We start from the raw sequence: 20751 nt of genomic DNA, 5'->3' as shown, positions 1-20751 counted from the left end.
GTTGAAGTAGGCTAAGAGCAGGAATATCACCCAACCTCCGTTTCTGGTAGAACTCTCCAGTTCTGGTACATGGTGAAGTTCTGTAGCCATAAATCAAGTGTCTTTAGTCAACCTGCTTTCTCAGAACAAAGGGGGATTTGACTTTTGACATTGTGTCTGAGAATTCCACCTACAGTAGCACTTAAAGAGTCTCTGTGATATCTTTTAAAAGGTCTTCAGCCTCACTCTTCGTGTTTTGATGTATGGTCTATTTTGAGTAAATTGTTTTTATCAGGTGTTAGGTTTAGGGTGGGTTTCATTTGTAAGAATGTGCAGTTACTTATAACACTTAATGAAAAACCCTTTCTGCATGGAATTGCTTTGCCCCTTTGCTGATCTACTGGCTCCATCCATGCGAGTTTCTCTGGGCTCCTGCGGCTTTGCCTTGTGCACCTGCCCATCTGCCACATCTGTCCTGCCTTGATCCCGGCAGCTGTTAGAACACTGGGTTCCACGGCTCCACCAACTTTCACTTTTTTCCTTTCACATTTCCATAGAAATATTAAACTCTGTTTTCATTGCTTGGCAGGCAGAAAACCCCCATTTGTTGGTTTGCTTCCCCAGTTCTCAACGTCATTTCATCAGAACCATCCCATCAGCCTGCCTGGTATTGATGTAACCGACAGGGCTCTAAGGAACAAGTTTTTGTGTGATTTTCTCTATCTTCCCAGGGAAAGGACAGTTCCCTCGGCACCTGCTGGAAGGAAAGCAGGTTGGGACCTACGGTGGCCCTCCTTAGAGGTTTGTCAATTATTTCAGGCTTTTCAAACAATAAGCTTCTGTTTTGATGGATATTTTCCATTGTTTTCTTGTTCTCAGTTTCACTAATTTCTACCCGTGTCTTTATTATTTCCTTTTCTCTGCTTGTTTTGGGTTTATTTAGCTCCCTTTTGAGGCATAAAGTTTGTTACAGTTTTGAGGCTGTTTTGTAATAAAAACATTAGGTATTAGGAATTTCCCCGCAAGCACTGTTTTGACTACTTCCCAAAGATTTTCATTTTCACATCAGCAAGTGTTTAAATTTCCTTAGGTTTCTTTGGGTCACAGGTTATTTAGAAGTGTGTTGCTTGGTTTCTACTTGTTTTAGGGTTTTCTGGGTGTCCTTGTTCACTGACTTCACGTTGGGTTCCATAGTGGACAGGCAGTATACTTTTTCACAACTCAGTTCTTTTAAAATGGTAGTAACTTGTTTTCTGATCCAGAATAAGATATGATCAACCGTGGTGTCTATTAGTGATGAAGGTCATTTGTCACCTACCAAAGGCCCTAGACTGAAGACCACAGACACTGCTTCTGCCCATGTTCTGTTGGTTAGAACTGAATTATCTGGTCATGTGTAGCACAGGAAGTTGGGAAACCTCTTAGCCGTGTGCCCAGAAAGAAATACATGCAAAGCTTAATAATTATATACCACCATTTTTTTGTCATTTTAAATTATTTTCTCCATTGTTCCCGTTTCCAACCCATAAGCACACATCCAGTGTATTTCAATATATCCTTCTGGTCTACTTTCTGTGTAACTAATTATATTGTCTGGAGTCTTTGAAAGCAGAATTCTTATTACAAGTGAATGTTTATCATTCTGATTACTTATTGTTTCGCAGTATGTCAGTGTTTTTGAGATCTCTTTGTGTTACTGCATGTAAAATCTAATTCTCCCCTTCTAGCTACTTAACAATATTCTTTTTTATTCAAAGCCATTCAACTTTTTACTTATTCATTCCACCATGTGCAAAACCAGAAACTTTACTAATATAATGATATTAGTAAATTCTTCCAGTTATTTTGGCTGCATGACAAAGCACCCTTAACTTAGTGACTTTAAACTACTGCAGTCACTTACTCTACGCATCAAGCTGCAAACTGGGGCAGGATTGACAGGAACAACTCCTATCTTTGTTCCATGCAGTGTCAGTCGGAGCTTAGTGGTGCCTCAGCAGGTTGAGGCTGGAAGCAAGGAAAGCCTCGCACACAGTGGGCTACAGGTATGGTCACTGTGACACAGCTGGGGCTCTTTGCAGGACACCCATGAGTTATGTCCATGTTGCTACCAGGCTTCCTTGCTGTAATGGCTCAGTGCCAGGAGAGTCCAGTTGATGTATCTGATGTTTATGATCTTGTTAGGCAAGTCTCTCTGAGCCACTCACTGTGCCCTGCTGGTGGAGGAGGACCTGGGGATGTTCCCAGGTTCCCAGGGAGAGAATAGCTCCTCACCGCCTACTAGAAGGAAAGCAGGTAAAGCTGGTTCTACAGCACTCCTTACAGAAGACAATTTGGTACATCTGCATAAATTTTAAAAATCAGATTTGACTATGACTACCTGACTTGACACTGGTGAATAAAAATGTCTAATTGTACAAGTTAAATTCCAAATATTCTTTTGTTTTATATTTTTGCCCAAGTTCTAGGATGAGGTCAAGAAATTCTTGTTCCTATATCCGTAGACTTTTTTTTTTCCTGTGGTTTTCAATACCTTTCCTTTTGGTTCTTAATTTCTATATAGTCAACATATATGGGCTCAACAGTATGAGCTCAACCAGTTCACACTAAATCAGTGCATATATGTGTACAGTAAGAAGAGCTGGGTTTTTTTTCCCCCTTCAGAAAATATCTGTGGGGGTGGTGTTATGACTCAACAACTTAAGCTGTCCCTTGTAGTGCCATATCCCATATGGTTTAAATCCCAGTTCTTCCACTTCCAATCCAACTTTTTTCTAATGTGCGCCTGGGAAGGCAGCAGAGGATGACCTACATCTTTGGGACCCTTACACTCATGTAAGAGATGTGGATAGGTCTTCAGCCTAGCCTTGGGGATTTAGGGGAGTGAAAGATTCTCATTCTCTCTCTCTCTCTCTCTCTTTCTCTCTCTCTCTCCCTCCCAAAAAGTATCTAATAAAAAAGAAATAGCAACTGCTCAGCTTTTTATCCTTTTGCTTTGTACTGTGGGCCAGACGCACTCACATCCTGGACATGTTGGTTAGATGCCCACAGTGTTCATGGAACTGTTGTAAAGGCTCCGTATTCATCACAGGAAAGTGGGTCCATAATCTTTATAGTCCTGCTTACTCCTGGGCCTCTCCTGAGACTATGTTAAATTTGATGGTGCTTAAGAAAAACAAACAAAACAATAACTTTGCCAAAACAACTCTGCGTTTCTGATGGTGATATGACATGAGAAGAATGTGACTGTTCTGTCAATCAGTAGGCCACAAAAAGGCTGTCGTGGGTTCAATCCTGGCACTTCCTGATTTCTGTCATTTCAAAATCCAGAAACCCCATGGATGACTCCAGTGACTGCAACTTTTTAGTTATGTTTTCACTAACACTGAAAATAAAATTACAATATTAAGCTAAAATGAAGCAACCCAGCCTGTCCCTCTTTCTGCTCCAGTCACTAAGCCAAGAGGAGACCAATCTGGGGCTTTTGTTTTCCCGTCTGAGTTTTATTTTTTAATGGAAATGTATTACTGTATAAAAAAGGAGAGAGGAGAGTACTGTGAGATCCTGTAGGCCTAACCCCTAACTTGAACAACTGTCATCTCATGACCGTCCGACCTCTGAGCTCTGCATCTCACTTCCCCAAATGCATTTACTGTAAAGCAAAACCCTGATATCCCTTCATTCACAAGTTCTTCAGTGTGTATCTCTAAAAGAAGGGGCTCTTTACAAACATCACTGTAATACCATCATCACACCTGTAAAAGTGAGTAGAATGGAGGCTGTCAGGATGTTCAGGATGGTCGTGTGAGTGGAGAGAGCAAAGCAAAGACGTGGACAGACATGCAGCATGAGGAAGAGAGGGTCAGTCTCTACGTTCGGAAGGCGTTCTGGTTTGCAGATCTCCGATGCTGAGAGCCACACCGTGTCTCTCCTAGTAAGTAACTGTTCAGGGGGCACAGGTGTGAAGTATCATGACTAATACTATTATCTAGATAATTCAGGGTTGTTTCTCGCTGTATTCTGACTTCTTTGTCATACCATGTTACCCAGTTTTACTATTATCACAATGTTAGTAACTATCATTTACTGAACACCCCTAAATATCAGCAATGCTCACAAGTATAGAGATTTACTGTTACATTTAATCCTTACAATGACCCAATGAAAACAGTAATCTCCCCAGGTTATACAGTAAAATACAAAATCCCACCCAGTCCTCAGCCTATGTTCCCACTGTGCCATGTCATGTCCATCATTTTTATTTCCTTTGAAACAAAACAAAATGCCACTGCTCTTCTGTGGCATCAAATCTGTCCTTAATTAGACTGTTCCTTCATCTTCCCAGACAGACAACCATACCTTTTGTGTGACTGCAAAGGGCTAGGCCCAGTCAGCCTTTCCTTTGGCTGCCTAAGGTGACCTTGAAAATCACATGTTGAAGATGGCAAAGCCAGACCCTCTGACCCCTCCCACCCCCAATCTAAAACCTCCCTGGACCCACTGTATTTAAGCAACATTGTGTTTAACTTATTACAGCAGTTAACCTTCCTTAAATCCTGTAGATCATTTCAACTATCTTTTGCTGGGTAACTAACTACTCTGAAAATTTAAGTGACTTGGAAACCTAGTCTCCAGTAACTTGGATTCTGTAGGTCAGAATTTGGGTTCCTGCCTATGCTTCTTTGTGCAGCTACATCCAGCATGTGGGTCATCTGGGGACTGCCTAATCTGGCATTGCCTCACTCACATGTCTGGAACAGGTGCTGGCTGCTGGCTGGACTGTGTGTCTCCAGCAGGCTTGCCTGAAATCATTCATATGATGGTGGCAAAGTCCTCAGTAGCAGTGCAGGGCAAACCCTGAGCTTCAAGTGCTTTCCAAGCTTCTTTTGCCAACATACCAACATGCCATGACCTTGTGCAAGTCACACTGATAGAGAATAACATGGGGACCATTTATTACAGCAATCCACCATACATGTTATAGTGCCAGTGGAGTCATTATTCACATACATACAACATCTGGATTACATGTTTGGTGATAGTATCCAGCATGGGGCCATTGTCAGAACTGATGAGTCCAATTCTGATTTCATTGTTGGATACTATAAAAATCATTGACTTTGCTTTAAAGTTACTCTCAGATCTACACAAGAGAATAAAATACCTACTAATTCATCATAAATATAGGTTAGTAGAGTTGGCATTTTTAGTTGGCATTGTCTACTGAGACTGCTGAGCCTGTTCTTTTGAGTTGTCTGAAATGTAGCAAGGGTTAGCTCATGCGCTAAGCCTAACAGTTGCTGCAACCTGTCTCCCAAGGCCCTGTGATTTTGTGATCCGTGCTATAGTGCTATAATTAAAGCCACTCTCAAAGGGTTACAGTTACGTTTACCCTTATTTAGAGTAACTGGCAAATAAATGATTAAGGTATAAATTCAGAACTTTCTCAGTTCCTTGCAACTTTTATTCAGCCACACTGAGCCCCTTCTTCCATCCTTAGGACGAAGCATTCTAGTCCACCTCGCCTCCATGCTGAGGAGGCCTTGAGACCTGGCAAACCTGTTAAGCCCCAAGTTCTGAGCCCAGACACCCATGTTCAGCCCCCTGGTCTGCTAGCACTTGGCCTGAGGCAGTTCAGCTGTTCATCACTCTGTGGTCCACCTGTAAAATGAGCATGACTGCTGTGACCTTCCGAGGATTAAGGCAGATTAACTAGCTAAAGTCCTCGGGGCAGAAGCCAGCCCAGGCCATAAAGCCACATTGACTTCATTTCTAAGTTACTTTTGGGGGGTCACAATGGAGAATATAACAATTAAAATATTTTTTGTAGAAGGCTGTCTGTGTTTTTAGGTGATAGAAATGTTTTATGATGTGTTCCAACTACTACTGCAAAAAAGAAATATGTCTAATATAGGAAAAAGAAATATGTAAAATGCTAATATTTGTGGAGATCATGTGTAGAAAATGAATCTCATGGGTTTTCAAGTTCTACTCTGTAGATTTGAAATTGTCTATAATACAAATCTGGAAGGAGGATGGAAATGCTTTGGTCTTTCTTAATCTTCCACTTCCCAATCCCCTGGCTCCCCCAGACTTCTCCCCGATCTCCCCTCACAGGGCTCCTTGTCTCCCCTCACCAAGGCTTCTGTCTTCATTGTGTTCCTAAGTGAAGTCACAGTAAAGCATCAGGAGCTAGGCACCAGCTCTGGAGCCAGACGGTGATCACCAACCACCTTGGTCATGCTGCTCTCTCTGTGACCTTGTTTGAGTTGCTTGGTCCTTGGTGGCTCCATCTCCCCTGCCTCCCAGGGGTACTGCGAGGAGTGAAGGCAACAGTTCTGTGGGTGATGTTCTGTGGAAGGGCATCTGGTGCATCGTGTCGTAGGCCTGCAGCAGGTGTTTGCTGGAATCATGACAATCTTTCCAGTCCCTGGAGCTTTTCCATTCTGTTCAGGAATGCAGAGCCTGGCAAAAGAACTGGAGACGACTTCAAGTGCTTGTCACTTTAAGACCCTTTTCTTTTTCTTTTTTTCTTTCAATCAATGAAAGAAGTAAAACAGACAAACATATTTCTGAAAAAAAGTGGGAGGCTCAAAGAGTGATAGAAGGAGGGAGAGAGAGAAAGGGAGAGAGAGAGAGAGAGAGAAGGCATGTGTGAAAGAGCGCTTCCACCTGCTGGTTCATTCTACAAATGAATACATCAACCGCACGCTGGACCAGGCTGAAGCCAGAAGCCGGTAACTCCAGCTGAGTGTCCCACAAGGGTGGCAGTGTCCCAAGCACTTGGGTCCTCTTCTGTTTTTGCAGGAACCATTAGTAGGGAGCTGGACTGGAAGTACAGCAGCTGGGACTTAAAATGGCACTCAGATACAGGATTCTAGCACTGTAGTTGGCAGCTTAAAGTGCAGTGCCATCATGTCAGCCTGTGCTCTGTTTTAATTTTCCTTTTCTCCACCCCAAAAGATAATGTAGCAGTCACCTTGCTGGATGCTGTTCATGGCATCTTCACTGTACTGCCAGCCTCCACCTCACTGCACCTGTCTTCCCCGCTCACTGTGACAAAGGAAGAGGAACCCTTCTTCCTATACAAGGTCTCATCTCTCACCTGGACAGCTGATCCCGCCCCAGCCCCACTTGCCCACTCAGGAGCCTTACCTGCTCAGCCACCACCTCACTCCCCCTTACCAGTCGTGTCTCCTGACCATGTCTGGGAGTTAGGTGAGGTGACTCTCCCAGACTCCACATCCCCACTGGCCTACTGCCCTGTCCTGTCCCCCTGTCATCGCAGTTCTTGAAAGGTCACCTCATCTTCCAGTTACTTCTCAACCATCTCCAGTCTGGCTTCCCTGCCCTTAACTTACCCAAGCAGCTCTTACTAAGATTGACTCAGGACCTGCATGTCACAAAATTAACAGGCTTTTCTTGGGACTAAATGTGCCAGGAGCTTACAGAAATGCAGCTGTAATTGTTGACTACAATCCTGTATGGAAACTTCCTCGGCACCACATTGCCACTCTGCTGTTTTCCCTTCAATCCTCCAGGTCGTTTCTATCTTCCTTTGGAGGTTCACCATCCTTTTGCCTGTCTGTAAGTGGAAAAAGTCTTCCCTCATTCTGCCCTCCTCCCCACCCTGCCTCCTGCATGACCATGGATGTATTGATTTGACCCAAAATCTTGGCACTGATGCGCTTAGAGCATCAGCTGCTTTTCTGATATTGTAAGCCCTGGCAGGAGCAGTCCTATCCAATACTTACCTTCTATTCTGAACCTATTGGGTGGCCATAGTGTCCTGCACTTGGCCAAGGTTGGCAGTGATGTGTGCAGAGAGTGGTATCAGGGGCAGACAGTCATGGTGGGCGGATTCGTGCATCATGTTTCAAAAGAGGAACTCCAGCTCTCTTAGAGTGTGGTGCTAGGACAGGGAACCCGAAAGTGAGAAGGGGAAGTGGGACAACAGCCAAGGCAAGCCTGGCCTCAAGTTGTGCCCACAGGAGCTGGGCACTCAACTGTAGAAATCCAGCTCAGAAGCTTCTGGGTGGAGCATTCAAATGGCAGCAGTTCCTTCCCCTTCCACCCAGAAGCAGGTGTTTAAAATCACATGAACAGTTTTCCTGCATACAATAAGACTGTCTTCAGGTAAGAAGGAAAGCGAATGAGAATGTTCAATTCTTATTTCCATGTATCTGAAAAGCAGAGAATTAGACAGGGAGAGGTCTTCCACCCATCAGCTCACCTTCCCAAGGCTCGCCCAGACCAGAACCCAGAAGAGCCTAGCCTCCATTCACGTCTTGCATATGGGGTGTGTGAGTCCTAAGCGGCTTTTTAACTGCCATAGCACATGCCTGACCTAGAATGTTAAAATCTTTAACTACCAAGATTTGTGGAATAATGCTTAGAAAAGCCAGTGGCTTTTGTGGTAAGAGGGGTTTGACTGGACCAAGCATTCTCAACAAGGACTGGGAAAGGGTAATGTGGGCAGTCACTGCTTTGTAGTTGGGGGATGGGGGTGGGTGGAAATGAGCACAAGTGCAGTTGGTCTGCAGCTGTGGTGTCAGAGCTTCATGGCAGAAGGGGACAGTGGGGAAAAATGCAACTGCTCAAGGTTTCTAACAACACAGATAAGATAAGAAACGCTGGACCAGTGCATGCAGGTAGAAGGTTCTGTGGGCCACCAGTGTGTCCTCGTGGGAAAAGGAAACAAGTGCATCACTTCAGCAACAGGAACAAACCTCCTGGATCTGGCCTAGGGAACATCCAGCTGCAATCTGAAAGCTCTAGCCATCAGCTGAGACGCCCCCACCACAACATGTGCACGGGAGGTGCTAAGCTTGGCATATGGCCTCCCACACCACACCAGGAGAGGGCAAGGTAGGATGGGGATCAGGATTCCAGAAGTAACCCACCCCCTTCCAGGCCTCCAGTTCCACTCATTTCTTTTCTGGTCCTGCCTTCTTTCTGGCTCTCTCCTCATTGTTGCTGCAAGCAGGGCAATCAGTAGCATTGCAAACAAGCAAATGAAAAGCAGACACAGGGCACCAAAAAAGGGGAAAGACTTCAGTTACATAATGTATATGCAAAGGTAGACAGGACAGGTTAGCAATCTGTGAACTCAAATCAAAATGCAAGGTTTCTAGCTTTCCTCATCCATGCTCCTGCAAATAATGTGCTCCCCTGGGCATGCATTTACTTGGCAAGATAAATGTGAAGGAAGGCACGTTAAGTTCTATAGTCCCTCAGGATGCAAGCAAAAACACCCAGGATATGCAGGTCCCACTCCAGCCCCTGAGTACAGTTCTTTGTGTGTGTTTTTTTTTCTCATCAGGATGAGTTTGGCACAGCAATCAACACACCTGCATCCCATATCAGTGCCTGGCCCAAGGCCCAGCTGCTCTACTGGTGATCTAGCTTCCTGCGGCCAGGTGCCACGGTCTGCACCTACCAGCATCCCTAATGCATACTTTGGGAGGCAGCAGGTGATGTCTGCAGAATTTGAGCTCCTGCAGTTCACCTGGGAAACCCCAGTTTATTTCTGGGCCCCCTGACTGTTGCAGGCATTTGGAGAATGAACCATCAGATAGAAAATCTCGTTCTGCCCTCCAAACAGAATGAAAAATAAATACAAAAAGAAAAATATTTATACCAAAATAAACATTTTTATTCCATTACCCTTGAACTTTTTGATGTATGCTTTATTATATAGTGTAGTGCTTGTGTATAATCTAAGCACTTCCTTTCATATACTTTAAATCATTATAAGATTGCTCTTAGGTCACACACTGTGAATGCTATATGAATAGTGACTATACTGTATTTGGGGATGGATACAGTTGTTTCTCGTGTTCTGCTCTGTGTTTGGTTAGATCTGCAGATGCAGAACTCATGGACACAGATGGCTGACTTGGCTTGTTCCCAGGGATGCAGGCGTCCACAGGGACTCTGCCTTGGACACAGTTCTGCTTTCAGTGTTAGGTGACTCTGCTGATCAGTGTGAAAATGGTGGTGTGGTTTTGGGATGGGAGGGAACTCTGAGGGTTAGGAAGGATGCCCCAGTGTGTTGTGCTGTCTCCTCTTTATCCCTAGTGCTCATGAAGGCAGTGCTGGTGGGAAGAGTTGCAGGTACTGTTCGTTTACTCACACGTTAACATCACCAAACAAGGGGAGCACTATTGTATATCATTCCATGACACAGGTGGGAATGTAACAGGTGATGCTGCATCCCCTGGCCAGGGTCACTCAGCTACTGACAGCTATGGGATTGAAGGCAGACCCACAGACCCCAGAGAACCAGCCGTGGTGCTGTTCCTATGTACCCTCAGCCCTCCCTCTGCAGGTGTTAATGTCTAAACTCATGAACAGACAGGCTTAAGTCAAAATTGTTTCTCATACAATGTCCTTTGGTTTGGTGTTTTAAAAGCAAGTGTGACAAGCCTTGTGCACAGTGAAGTCATTTGGGCTGCGTCCATAGTGGAGTAATGATTGGACCTCTGCTGCCCTCTTGTGATGGAAGTTGCTGTCCCCATCTCTGGAATGAGGCCTTGTATCTCCTGGGGTTCAGTGTGCAGTTGGTTGGGAGCTGGAGAATGTGCAGCTGGCGGTGAAGCTGCTGGGACCAGCATGCTCCTGGGGGGCTCATAAATGGGAGCACCATGGGACCAGAGGTGAAGATCAGACTTCCCAAGAAATCCCAGAACCCAAAAGGGGCCCCTGCTGTGTCCCCAGGGGAAGCGTCCACATTTGGCTCAACTTGCCCTGGCATTTTGAAGCCAGCCTTCTGGGCTTGGGAAACAGAAGGAAGACACAAGCAGCCAGAAGGCTTACATTGTCAGTTTTCGCTCCGCCACTGTGGCAGGTTACTCTCACTTTCGGTTTCCTGCCTGTCTGCTGGTGGGAGGGGGTACTGAGCTGATGGTGAGGTGCGGCCAGGTGCCATGGTCTGCACCTGCCAGCAAGCTAGGAGACAGATGCCTCTCACTTGTCCTCAGGGATGCCGGGAGCGGAGGATCCGTGTGAGTTAGTGCTGGTGGGTTTCATCAGCTGCAGTCAGTCTCATACACAAACATGCTTGTGCGCTTGTGCACATGTGCGCGGAGGGTTTCTGCACTAAGGCAAGTCTGGGAGGATTATGATGCTACACACTAACACTCTGAGCCACACTGATGTGTTCCTGCAGCTGTACTAGCAGGGCCAGCCTCTGATGTCACTGAGAGTGGAACACAAAGCTTTGGGGCAGGGGACTCTGCCCGCCTTCACAGGAGACATGGCTGACATCAGGGGCCATGGGCGTCTATTTTCCACTGACTCCCACTGATGAAAAACTCAACCCCCTCCCCCAGCAAGAGTCTTGGTCTTGATGACCTCAATCTAAACAAATAACTCCGGAGAATTTCCTCTCTCATTCTTAATTTTGAGGAACAGAGAGAGAATGAGGGCTAGCTCCCATAATGCCTACAAAGCCGAGGCTGAGTCAGGCAGCAGCTGGGAGCTAGAAACTCCATTGAGGACTCCCCTGTGGGTGGCAGGGGCCCACGTACTTGAGCCAACACCTGCTGCCTCCCAGGGTGCACATTAACAGGAAGTTGGAATCAGGAGCAGAGCCAGGACTCCAGTAAAGGATGTGGACATCCCAAGTGGTGCTCACTGCTATGCCAAATATGTCCCAAGAATTTTATAATTCCATAGAAATGACCATAATAATCATCATTGCTATAGTCATTAGACACATGAACATCTCGCAGTCAGAATGTAATTAAGCAAATTCTGAAGCTCCTAGAATATAAATGATAATTATGAAAACTATGTAACAGTGTGGGAAAATGTTTGATTAAAGGAACTGCAAATGTTGTAATTATGGCTATGCACAGAGATGCCCAAATGCAACATGGAGGCACTACACAGAATTTAAATTGCTCTATTAGCAGTTCATTGTAAACATCATTTTTAAATTTCCCTTTAATGACACCATAGTGCAGTTCACAATACAAACAAGAATGCATCATGGGCAGGAAGAAAGGAAACAATGTTGCAGTAGGTTGGTTTCTTGTCACTGGCCTTCAGAATGCCCCAGGAGCCTCAGGGAGAAGCACAACCACAGTGAGCACACACTGCTATGGAAGCCACTGGGGTCAAAGGTCACAGAAGCCCAGGACCAGCTCAGACACCTCCAGACATCTCCAGGGGTCCTGAGTGGCGCTGGTTCCATTTTGAGCCCTGGAGAGCCAGGCTGGGATGCTCCAAGCCCAGCTGTGTGGGAACAGGAGTTTGCATACCCTCCCCAGCTGCCTCCACTCCCAAAGTGCTCTGCACAGACCTCAGACATGGCCTTGCCTTTCAGCTCCAGAGCAAGGTGGAGTTTTTTCCGTAAATGAGGACTCATTTCCTGCAAACACCCCATCTGGCAATGTGCCAGATATCTGTGCTGGAAATCCCTCCCTCTCTCTTTTCTTCCTTCTTTCTTCCCTTCCATTTTTCCTTCCTTTGTCTTGTTGCTTTTCTTTTCTTTTTTTTTTTAAATAAAGATTGTATTGATGTGAAAAGCAGAGTGGCAGAAGGAGAGCTAGAGATAATTCTTCCATCCGTTGGTTTGCTCTCCAAATGTGGTCAGGGCTGGACCATGCTGAAGCCAGAAGCCAGGAATTCCATCCCTGTCTCGCATGTGGGTGGAGGGTGCAGGGACCCAAGCACTTGGAGCATCTGCTGCTTTCCCAGGTGCATTAGTATGGAGCTGGAAAGGAAGCAGAGCAGCCAGGGCTTGAAGTAAGTACTTGTAACTTCAGATGCCAGCATCACACGCTGCTGCCCACTAGCCCTAGAATATTCTGCTTTGAGAGTTGCAAGGCAATCAGGTGGGTTGGTGCAGGCTCCTGGGCCCAGCTTTGCATTGGCCATGCTGGCCGCTGCTCTGGCTTTAATTGTGGCTGCCACACCCTCATCTAGCGAGCACACCCTGAAAAAGCAGCATCCTTTGGGTGGTGAGAGCAGTAACTAGCCAAGTTGGCATACTGCGATCTCGGGAGTTGTACTTGCAGAACTTCCTGTGCCACCGCTACCCTGGTTGGAAACTCCCCCCAAGTCTCTGAGAAGGAGTTCCCACTGAATTGAAGCAAGCCACATTTCATCAGTTCCTGGTCAATATGCATGTGGCAAACGGGAGCCACAGTCTTTCCCTGTGTCAACCCAGATCTCCTGCACAAAGAATTCCCCTCTTTTTTAACAGTGGTCTCCCCTCTTCTGCTGTCTTGTTTTTCTTGGTTTCAGTAACTGTGGTCAACCAAGGCCTAAGACTATAAATGGAAAATTGCAGGCGTAAACGGTACATCCGGGAACAAGCCTGGCAAGAGCTTGCACTGTCTGCTCTATCCTGCCCTGTGTGCCCATCCTCCTGCTGTCCTGCACGTCCACATGGTGCTAGAGTCCAAGTAACTGTTACCTTCCTTAGTCATTGCCCCAAGACTCAAGAGGAGTGACATGAAGGAGGCCCAGGCCATGAGCCGTGCAGAGGCTCATGCATTTGGTGCCACCCGCAGTACTGCTGGCATGTGGGAACACAGCCTGTCAGAGAACAGGTTCTGGCATCCCCTGGGGATCTTAAAACACATCCCTTCCTGGGTGGGTTGTGGGCAGGGTGGGGGAGGAAGGGAGTTGAACGCTACAGTTGTGGGAAAAGCCTGCACACCAATGCTACAGGGAGGGCCTTGGCAACCGATCAGGGGCCCACATTCAGCTTTACAGGAAAGACAAGGCACTTCCTAAGCTGCCAGCACCGATCCCTAGTCCCCCTGACTCCCACACCCCCTCCTCTGGTTACTAGGTCTGAGAGCCATCTCCCACGCCAGAGGGCTCTGTTGTAGCTATCTGATAAAATGTGAATTTTCTGTGCCACTAAGTGTGGTTCTCGGAAGACCTGAGCAGGCTGAAGTCTGTTCTGGGCGCCCTTGGCCTTGGGTGTGCCGCACTCATCCTTGATACTCTCTGGCATAGCTGCTGCCCAGACTACGTCATCCATCAGGAAAGTTGCTGCCTGGGGTGTGAAGGGGATGGGGGTGATTACTGGGTGAATCAATAATAAGGGATCTGACTCCCTCCCTATGGGATTCCTCCCAACAGGGAGCTGCACAAGGCCAGGCTGCCACCCTAAGGCTCAAGGGTAATAATGTGTGGGAGGCCCCTCCCACTTGCCTCACCTGTGCTGTTCCCCGCCCTGCCCCCCCATCAGTCATCAAGCACAGCACCCCAGACCTCAACATGGCAGACAAAGGCAGTGGACCTTGAACCCCATTGGCAGTAGCTGCATGCGGTGGTGAGAGTGAGTTCAGCCCAAGCAGCATGATTCCCAAGGCGCCTCCCCAAGGAAAACACCTGCCTGGCTGCTGAGGTGGAGAGGCCTCAGGGGCTGCCTCAGTCTCAGCTGACCCCTGGTCGGAGGGGAGGCCTGCAGAGGAGCCACCTGGTGCTGGCCCTGGCTTCCTCCATCAGGCCCTCCCCTCACCCCCGCACCCCATGTCCACCACCGCCTGAGAACACCCCTGCTCTACAACCCTGCCCTACAAGGTGATAGATCAGGATGGGACTCAGGGTCCCCAGCACACTCAGAGCCAGCTGGCACCAGCAAGGAGCATTTCTGAGTTTTATTAACAAGCTGTTGCATTACTCCGTTGCCCATGCCTGCCATGGTGCAGAATGTCCCAGCAGCATGCTCTGCATTGAGGGTTCTGCCAGCTCTGGGCTCTACCTGGGGTCACAAGCAAAGGCCCCTTCTTGGGGAAGCCAGGAGATGGACACCCCCACCTGATGCCAAGGCCACAAGCTAATGCAGGCTGGCTGTCCTCAGGCAGGCAGGAGGCAAGACTTCTTCCCGGGCGGGACTGGGTTTTGGTCTGTGGCATGTGGCTCTGTGGACAGATGAGGGCAGTGGCATGTGTCAGGACCAAACCAGAGGCCCCGGAGTGAGTCACATCCCTGTGCTGTCCACAGCTTAGTGGGCACTGGACAAACACCATCACGGGGCAGGGGCTGAGGGGGAGGGTGTAGGAAGTCCTGGGCAGGAAGGAATGGTTTAAGGCACAACACTTTCATTTGCTGAGCCCCTTCCGAGAATGCAGGCACTATCTGTGTACCAGGGCAGTGGCTCAGGCCATGGTGCCTGTGGGCTCCCACTGGTGCTCAGGCCAGGCAAGTGCAGGGGCCGGTCTTGTCTGTCCTCTTTCTTACTCCTTGTGCTTCTGACGACAGCATTTACTCAGTGAAGACTCCAGTTAGTACAGTGGCATGCTCCGGATCTGCAACATCTCCAGCAGCTCACAGCCACGCCCCCTTCCTGCCAAGTGCAAGGTGCAAGGTGCAAGGTGAATGGTGCGCTGACCTCAAGAACACATGCACTGCCCACAGGCCCAACTGGCCCTGCAGCGGCTGCCAAGACGAGTCAGAAGCAGATAATCCTCTTCTCCTTGGCAAAGGCTTCTGCCTCCTCGGGCTCTATCGGGTTGCCATTCAGACTGTTGGAAGGGACAGAGGAAATGATTCACACAGTTAACTGAGGCTCACAAAGGCGAGCTGCAAGTTGCTCAGTCCCTGCTTGTCTGAGACACAGAAGCAGAGACTTTCCTCTCACTGGTTCACCTCCAGCACTAAGCACTCATAACAGCTGGGACTGGGCCAGGCCAAAGTCAGGAGCCTGGAACTCAATCTAGGTTTCCCACGTAGAGCATCCAGGACTCAAAGGCCTGAGCCGCCAAGGTCAGGTGTGCATTAGTGGGAAGCTAGAATTGGGACAATACAGGGATTCGAACCCAGACACTCCATGATATAGAATGCTGGAGCCCCAAGTGGGGTCAGAATCGCCAAGCCAAATGGCAGCCCACTTACCCAGGCCTGAATACAGGGACACTTTGCAGGCTGCCCAGTCTCCCTCTCTGAGTTGATTTTGTCATCCATCCCCAGAATGCCTTTGCTCCACACAGGGACCTCCATCCTGGGCTGGGTCTCATTGTCTCGCTCCTGAGCCACTGCGATGTACTATCAACCAAGCCTAAATACCTGCTCTGGTCTCCTAGGAGGTAATCTAGAACAGCCAGGAGCGATCTTTCTCCCAAGCAGCTCCGTGCCCAGTCCTCTCCTGCCTCAAACTCTCCAACTGCTTTTAGGACACAAGCCAACGTATGTAAGATGACCCCCAACCTCATGTGGCCCTCTCCTCTGCATCTTGCGGGCCCCTGGCGCTGGACTGCCAGCAGCTCCAGGACACTCCCTCCTTCTTGATTTCTGTGAGTACTGCTTCACTGTCTCATCTCAATGCACTAGCTCCTGGATAACACCCTCTGTAGTTACAAGGGAGTCATTTCTTGAGTGGTTTTCCCACTATAAAGTGAATACCAGAGGGCAGAGCCTTGTTCAGCACAGGCTCTCTGTGCTCCACAGTACCTGGCACTCCAGATGCCCAGGACTCAGAGAATGAATGGATGCCCAATGTTGTGTGGTCCCAGGCCTGGTTTTATGGAGCTCCTGGCTGGGAGGCACCTCACAGGAATGAGAAAACAGTCAGCAGCTCCATCTCACAGCCTCCACATGTTGTCAACAGGAACCTGTTTCAGTCGTCTATGGAAGTGTATTCCAAAAAATATATATATTTTGGGACCCAGCATGTGATTCAGCAGGTTAAGCTACTGCCCATGATGTTGGCATTCCCTTTGAGCATGGATCTGAATCCTAGCTGCTCTCCTTTAACCAGCTCCCTGCTGGGGCTCCTGGGAAGGCAGCAGAAGATGGCCCAAGTGCTTGGACCCTGCACCTATAGGGGTTGTAGCTCCTGACTTCAGCCTGGCCCAGCCCCAGCCATGCAGTCATTTAGGGAAGATCTCTCTCTCTGTAACTCTGCTTTTCACATAACTTAATCTTTTTAAAATGCTTTGATCATGAAACCAAATAAAAACTACCTTTTTAAAAGATGTACTTATTTGCAAGGTAGAGTTAAAGAGGGGGAGGAAGACATGGAGAAGACAGGAATAAAAGAACTTTCATCTGCCGGTTCACTCCCCAAATGGCCACAATGGCCAGACCTAAGCCCAGCTGAAGTCAAGAGCTTCTTCCAGGTCTCCCATGCAGTACAGAGTCCCAAAGACTTCAGCCATCCTTTTCTGCTTTCCCAGACACATAGCAAGGAGCTGGATTGGAAGTGCAGCAGGTGGGACTTGAGTGAGTGCCCAAATGGGATCCCGGTGCAGCAGACAGCAGCTTTCTCACTGCTACATCACAGTGCCGACCCTTGAACTGCATTTTACACTGTGAAGCAGCACTGAGGCCAGCAAGCCTTCTGTAGCCTTCTCTCTCACACACGCACATGCATGCCTGCACTAAGATAAGGGCCCTGAGACTTCCCCAGGTTACACTTAGTGCGTCCTGGTGTTCTAGTCTCAGTCATTCTAAAAGCCTGCTTGCTACACCCCTGCAAACTGTCACCAAGTCGACAACTCACTACCAAACTCCAAACAGCCTCAGGGCAAGCATCTGGTGCAGTGGGTGAGACGCCCACGCCTCACACTGGAGTGCCTGGCCTCCATGTCCAGACCCAAAACCCAACTTCAACCACCAGCTGGCGCAGGTACAGGGAGGTAACAGCGCCGGCTGGAGCCATCAGGTTCCTCATGCACATGGGAGACCTGGGTGTGCTTCCTGGCTTTGGCCATCGTGGGCATTAGAAGAGGGATCCAGTGCACATGCTGTCTCTCTCTCTCTCTCTCTCTCTTTCTCTCTCTGTGTGTCTCTCTCTCTACACACACACACCCACACACACAGATATCCACAACCCTGATCACCCTGCCTGGCAGGAAGCAGGTGCACAGGTGGGGCCACTACTGCCCCTTCAGGAGACCAGCCTGCCGATTCTGCAGGCCTCTCCCAGGCTCACCCCAACTGGGTGATGATGTGACCAAGCAGGCTGTTGAGCATGGATGGGTGTGGGAGACTCAGAGCATTCCCTGAGCAAGCAGCAAGTTCTCGAGGCTCTGGAGGTGGTGACAAAGCCCAAGTCGCTGCAGTTCAGCCTGGTGCTTCCATGTGACCCCTGCCTCCTGGGGAGCCCATATGGCCACCACTCAGTCACATGGGCCCCAGGATCCCTTTCCCAGCCTTCTTTTCCCACTCCACAACAACTCCAGGAAGGCAGATGAGAAAGGAGTACAGAGACAAACAGACCATGAGTTCAGCCTACTCTAGCTTCTCACAGGGGGCCTTGGGGTGCCTGACCCCTCCACTCTGGACCTCAGCGTCCACATCTGTGACAATGGAGAGGACAACACTGCTCCCCCAGAATGCTAGAAGAAAACCCCAACACCATCACACGTCATGCCAGTCAGGGAGTGCCTGGCCAGGGTAGCTGGGACAGGTGCAAGAGGGCACTGACCAGATCTCCAGGATGCCTGTGTTTCTCTGCAAGGCCTCCGCGAGCTGGGCAGTCCCCTTGGCCGTGATCTGGTTCTGGATAAGCCTGAAAGAAGCAGAGACCCGAGGTCAGACACCTCCCTCAGCCCCGCGCCAAGGTGGAGGGAGTACGGAAGTGGCTGCCAGGGAGAGTGAAGTGAGGCAGGTGGGGGACCTGGACCCACATGCAAGCATCCCAGCAGAACCATCAGAATAAAGGGCCATCTTTAGATAGATTGCTTTTTCATGTGCTTTATTCTTTAACCATTTATTTATTTGAAAGGTAGTGTTAGGGGTTGGGGAGATGGTGACAGAGAGAGTGCCCCTCTGCTGGGTCACTTCCAAGACAGCCACAATGGTCAGGGCTGAAGCCAGGAGCTTCTTCTGTATCTCCCACACAGGTACAGTGGCCCAAGGGCTTGAGTTATCCTCCACTTTCCCAAGTCAATTAGTAGGGAGCTGGATTGGAAGTGGAACAGCCAGGACTTGAACTGGTGCCCATAAGGGGATCTTGGCATTGAGGGTGGAGGCCTTACCAGCTGTGCCACAATGCCATACAGCCCTAGCAGGGCAGCTTTTAAAGTTAAGCAGTTGCTCACTAGTCATTTGCTGCTTTGGGCAATCCAAAGCCCTCTGTACTAGGACCATGCCCCCAACCCCAACACCCCAGTGGGCCATTCCTGATCCCAGTGGAAAAGCATGAATGACAAGGTCCTTAAGACCACCCCAGCCCCCATGCTCCTGTGCAGCAGCAGTCCAAGTGTGCAACAGAGGGTTCAGACAGCTGCGGAACCCCAGCTGGTCCTGAGACGCTCACCCAGACGGTTATATGGCAACAGATGCTGCATCCCACCTCACCACCCACACCAGTTGTTTGCAAAATTGCCTGCTGCTAAGCCACACCTTTGGATCCCAAGCACCTACCCTGTCAGGAAGCTGTTTAGTAAGTTACAGGAGTGGCATAGTGGTCAGAAGTGCCTCTCACAACCCCTTGCCTCTACTTCTCAGCTCCGAATCCTTGAAACAAACCAACCTCTCTGGGCCTCAGCTGTGTCCTCTGTCCAGCAGACAGCAAATTAAAACCCCAATGCTCTGAAGGTCTCTATCGAGAGGAGGAAACCCTGAAGCAAGAGTGAATGCATCTGCATGTCCCTGGGGATCTGGCGTCTAGGGCGGTCACTCTACAACCCAGTAGCTCCCGCAGCAACATCATGCAGCCCAATTTAAATATGGGCAAAGGACTTGGAGATACTTCTCCAAAGAAGATACTGCGATGGCCAACAGGTGCACAAAAAGACAGCACTGTCTGCCACTGGGGGAAAAAAAGCACTATAGCACTACGCCTGGCTACAACACAGATAAGCTTTGAGTAGGCAGACAGGAAATGGGTCTGTGGCTATCCAGGGCTGGGTCAGGAGGACGGGGAGTGAAGACTGGGTACATGAAGGGTTTCTTGTTGGCGAGTGTGCATGGAAAGGTTTGAGAGTGATGTGATGGCAGGACCCTGTGAGGTCATCCGATCCTCAGGACTGCACACATCCCAGGGCCGGTTTTGATGCTATGTCAGTGCCACCTGGATGGAAGCACCTGTTGGGACAGTGGCACAGCCTAGGGTGTTAACACTCTGTAAGTTACCATAAGTTCTGCAGCGTCTGGTTGACCTTCAGCATTTCTGCCATGCTCTCTGCCGCCTCATCATTGAGTTCGTTTTTGGTCAGCCTGGAAGGGAGAGGCAGTGTTACCCAGGATGGCCAGCCTGGCAGACCTCAGTCACAGAGCTTACAGAGGCGGGGTCCTGGGCGCCAGTGGCATCACTGAGTGCTTGCTGAGCACCTACCTGACAACCAGGCCCAAATAATTCCTGATGTTAAGTCCTGTCCCCAGCCTTCCTTAAGGGGAGCCCTCCCCACCTCCCTGCCCCTTGTTGGGCCCCGATTTCACAAAGGTGGGGGCCCAGAGGGGACAAGGAGCCTTGCCTGCTTCTCAGGGCTCCACTGGCACATGCTGAGCAAGTCCCAGTCCCCAGATCCCCTGGCCTCCCAAACCTCACCACGTCAGCCTGCATCCTGCTCATGACCTGCTCGTGAAGGACTGAAGTTCAGTGACCAAAGTTCAGGAAGTCTCCTGATTGTTGCTAGAGCAGATGCGGTCTGGATCAAAGCCAGAAGCTTCTCGGTGTGAACAGGTGAGAGAATGAGGAGGAGAGATGAACAGGAAGGACCATCCTGGCCATTCCCTGAAGGGCAGTTGGGTAGTGTCCATCCACGTCTTATGTATTCCACCTTACAGTAACAGTTAGATGACCAACCGGTGCACAAGAAGCTAGCCTACAGTGTGCAAGGATGCATAAGAATCTGTACC

The 20751-nt window shown here is 48.9% G+C and overlaps 1 protein-coding gene across 1 annotated transcript in view; it reads right to left on the bottom strand.

Annotated features, from left to right (window-relative positions):
• Positions 1-14509: 14509 nt before the first annotated feature.
• Positions 14510-20751, bottom strand: part of NOD1 (nucleotide binding oligomerization domain containing 1) — a 45188-nt gene continuing 38946 nt past the window's right edge. The window contains exons 11-13 of the mRNA XM_040964518.1: positions 20026-20109; positions 18374-18457; positions 14510-15470 (exon numbers count right to left, since the gene is read on the bottom strand). Coding sequence (XP_040820452.1) covers positions 15398-15470; positions 18374-18457; positions 20026-20109 — 241 coding nt within the window. The 3' untranslated portion in view covers positions 14510-15397. The remainder of the gene's footprint in view (positions 15471-18373; positions 18458-20025; positions 20110-20751) is intronic.

This window comes from Ochotona curzoniae, unplaced genomic scaffold (assembly GCF_017591425.1).
Source record: "Ochotona curzoniae isolate NIBS_2020 unplaced genomic scaffold, NIBS_Ocur_1.0 scaffold_3835, whole genome shotgun sequence".
Taxonomy (NCBI): Eukaryota; Metazoa; Chordata; class Mammalia; order Lagomorpha; family Ochotonidae; genus Ochotona; species Ochotona curzoniae.
The sequence above is the reverse complement of the archived record's forward strand: the minus strand, read 5'-3'. Positions and strand labels throughout refer to the sequence as shown.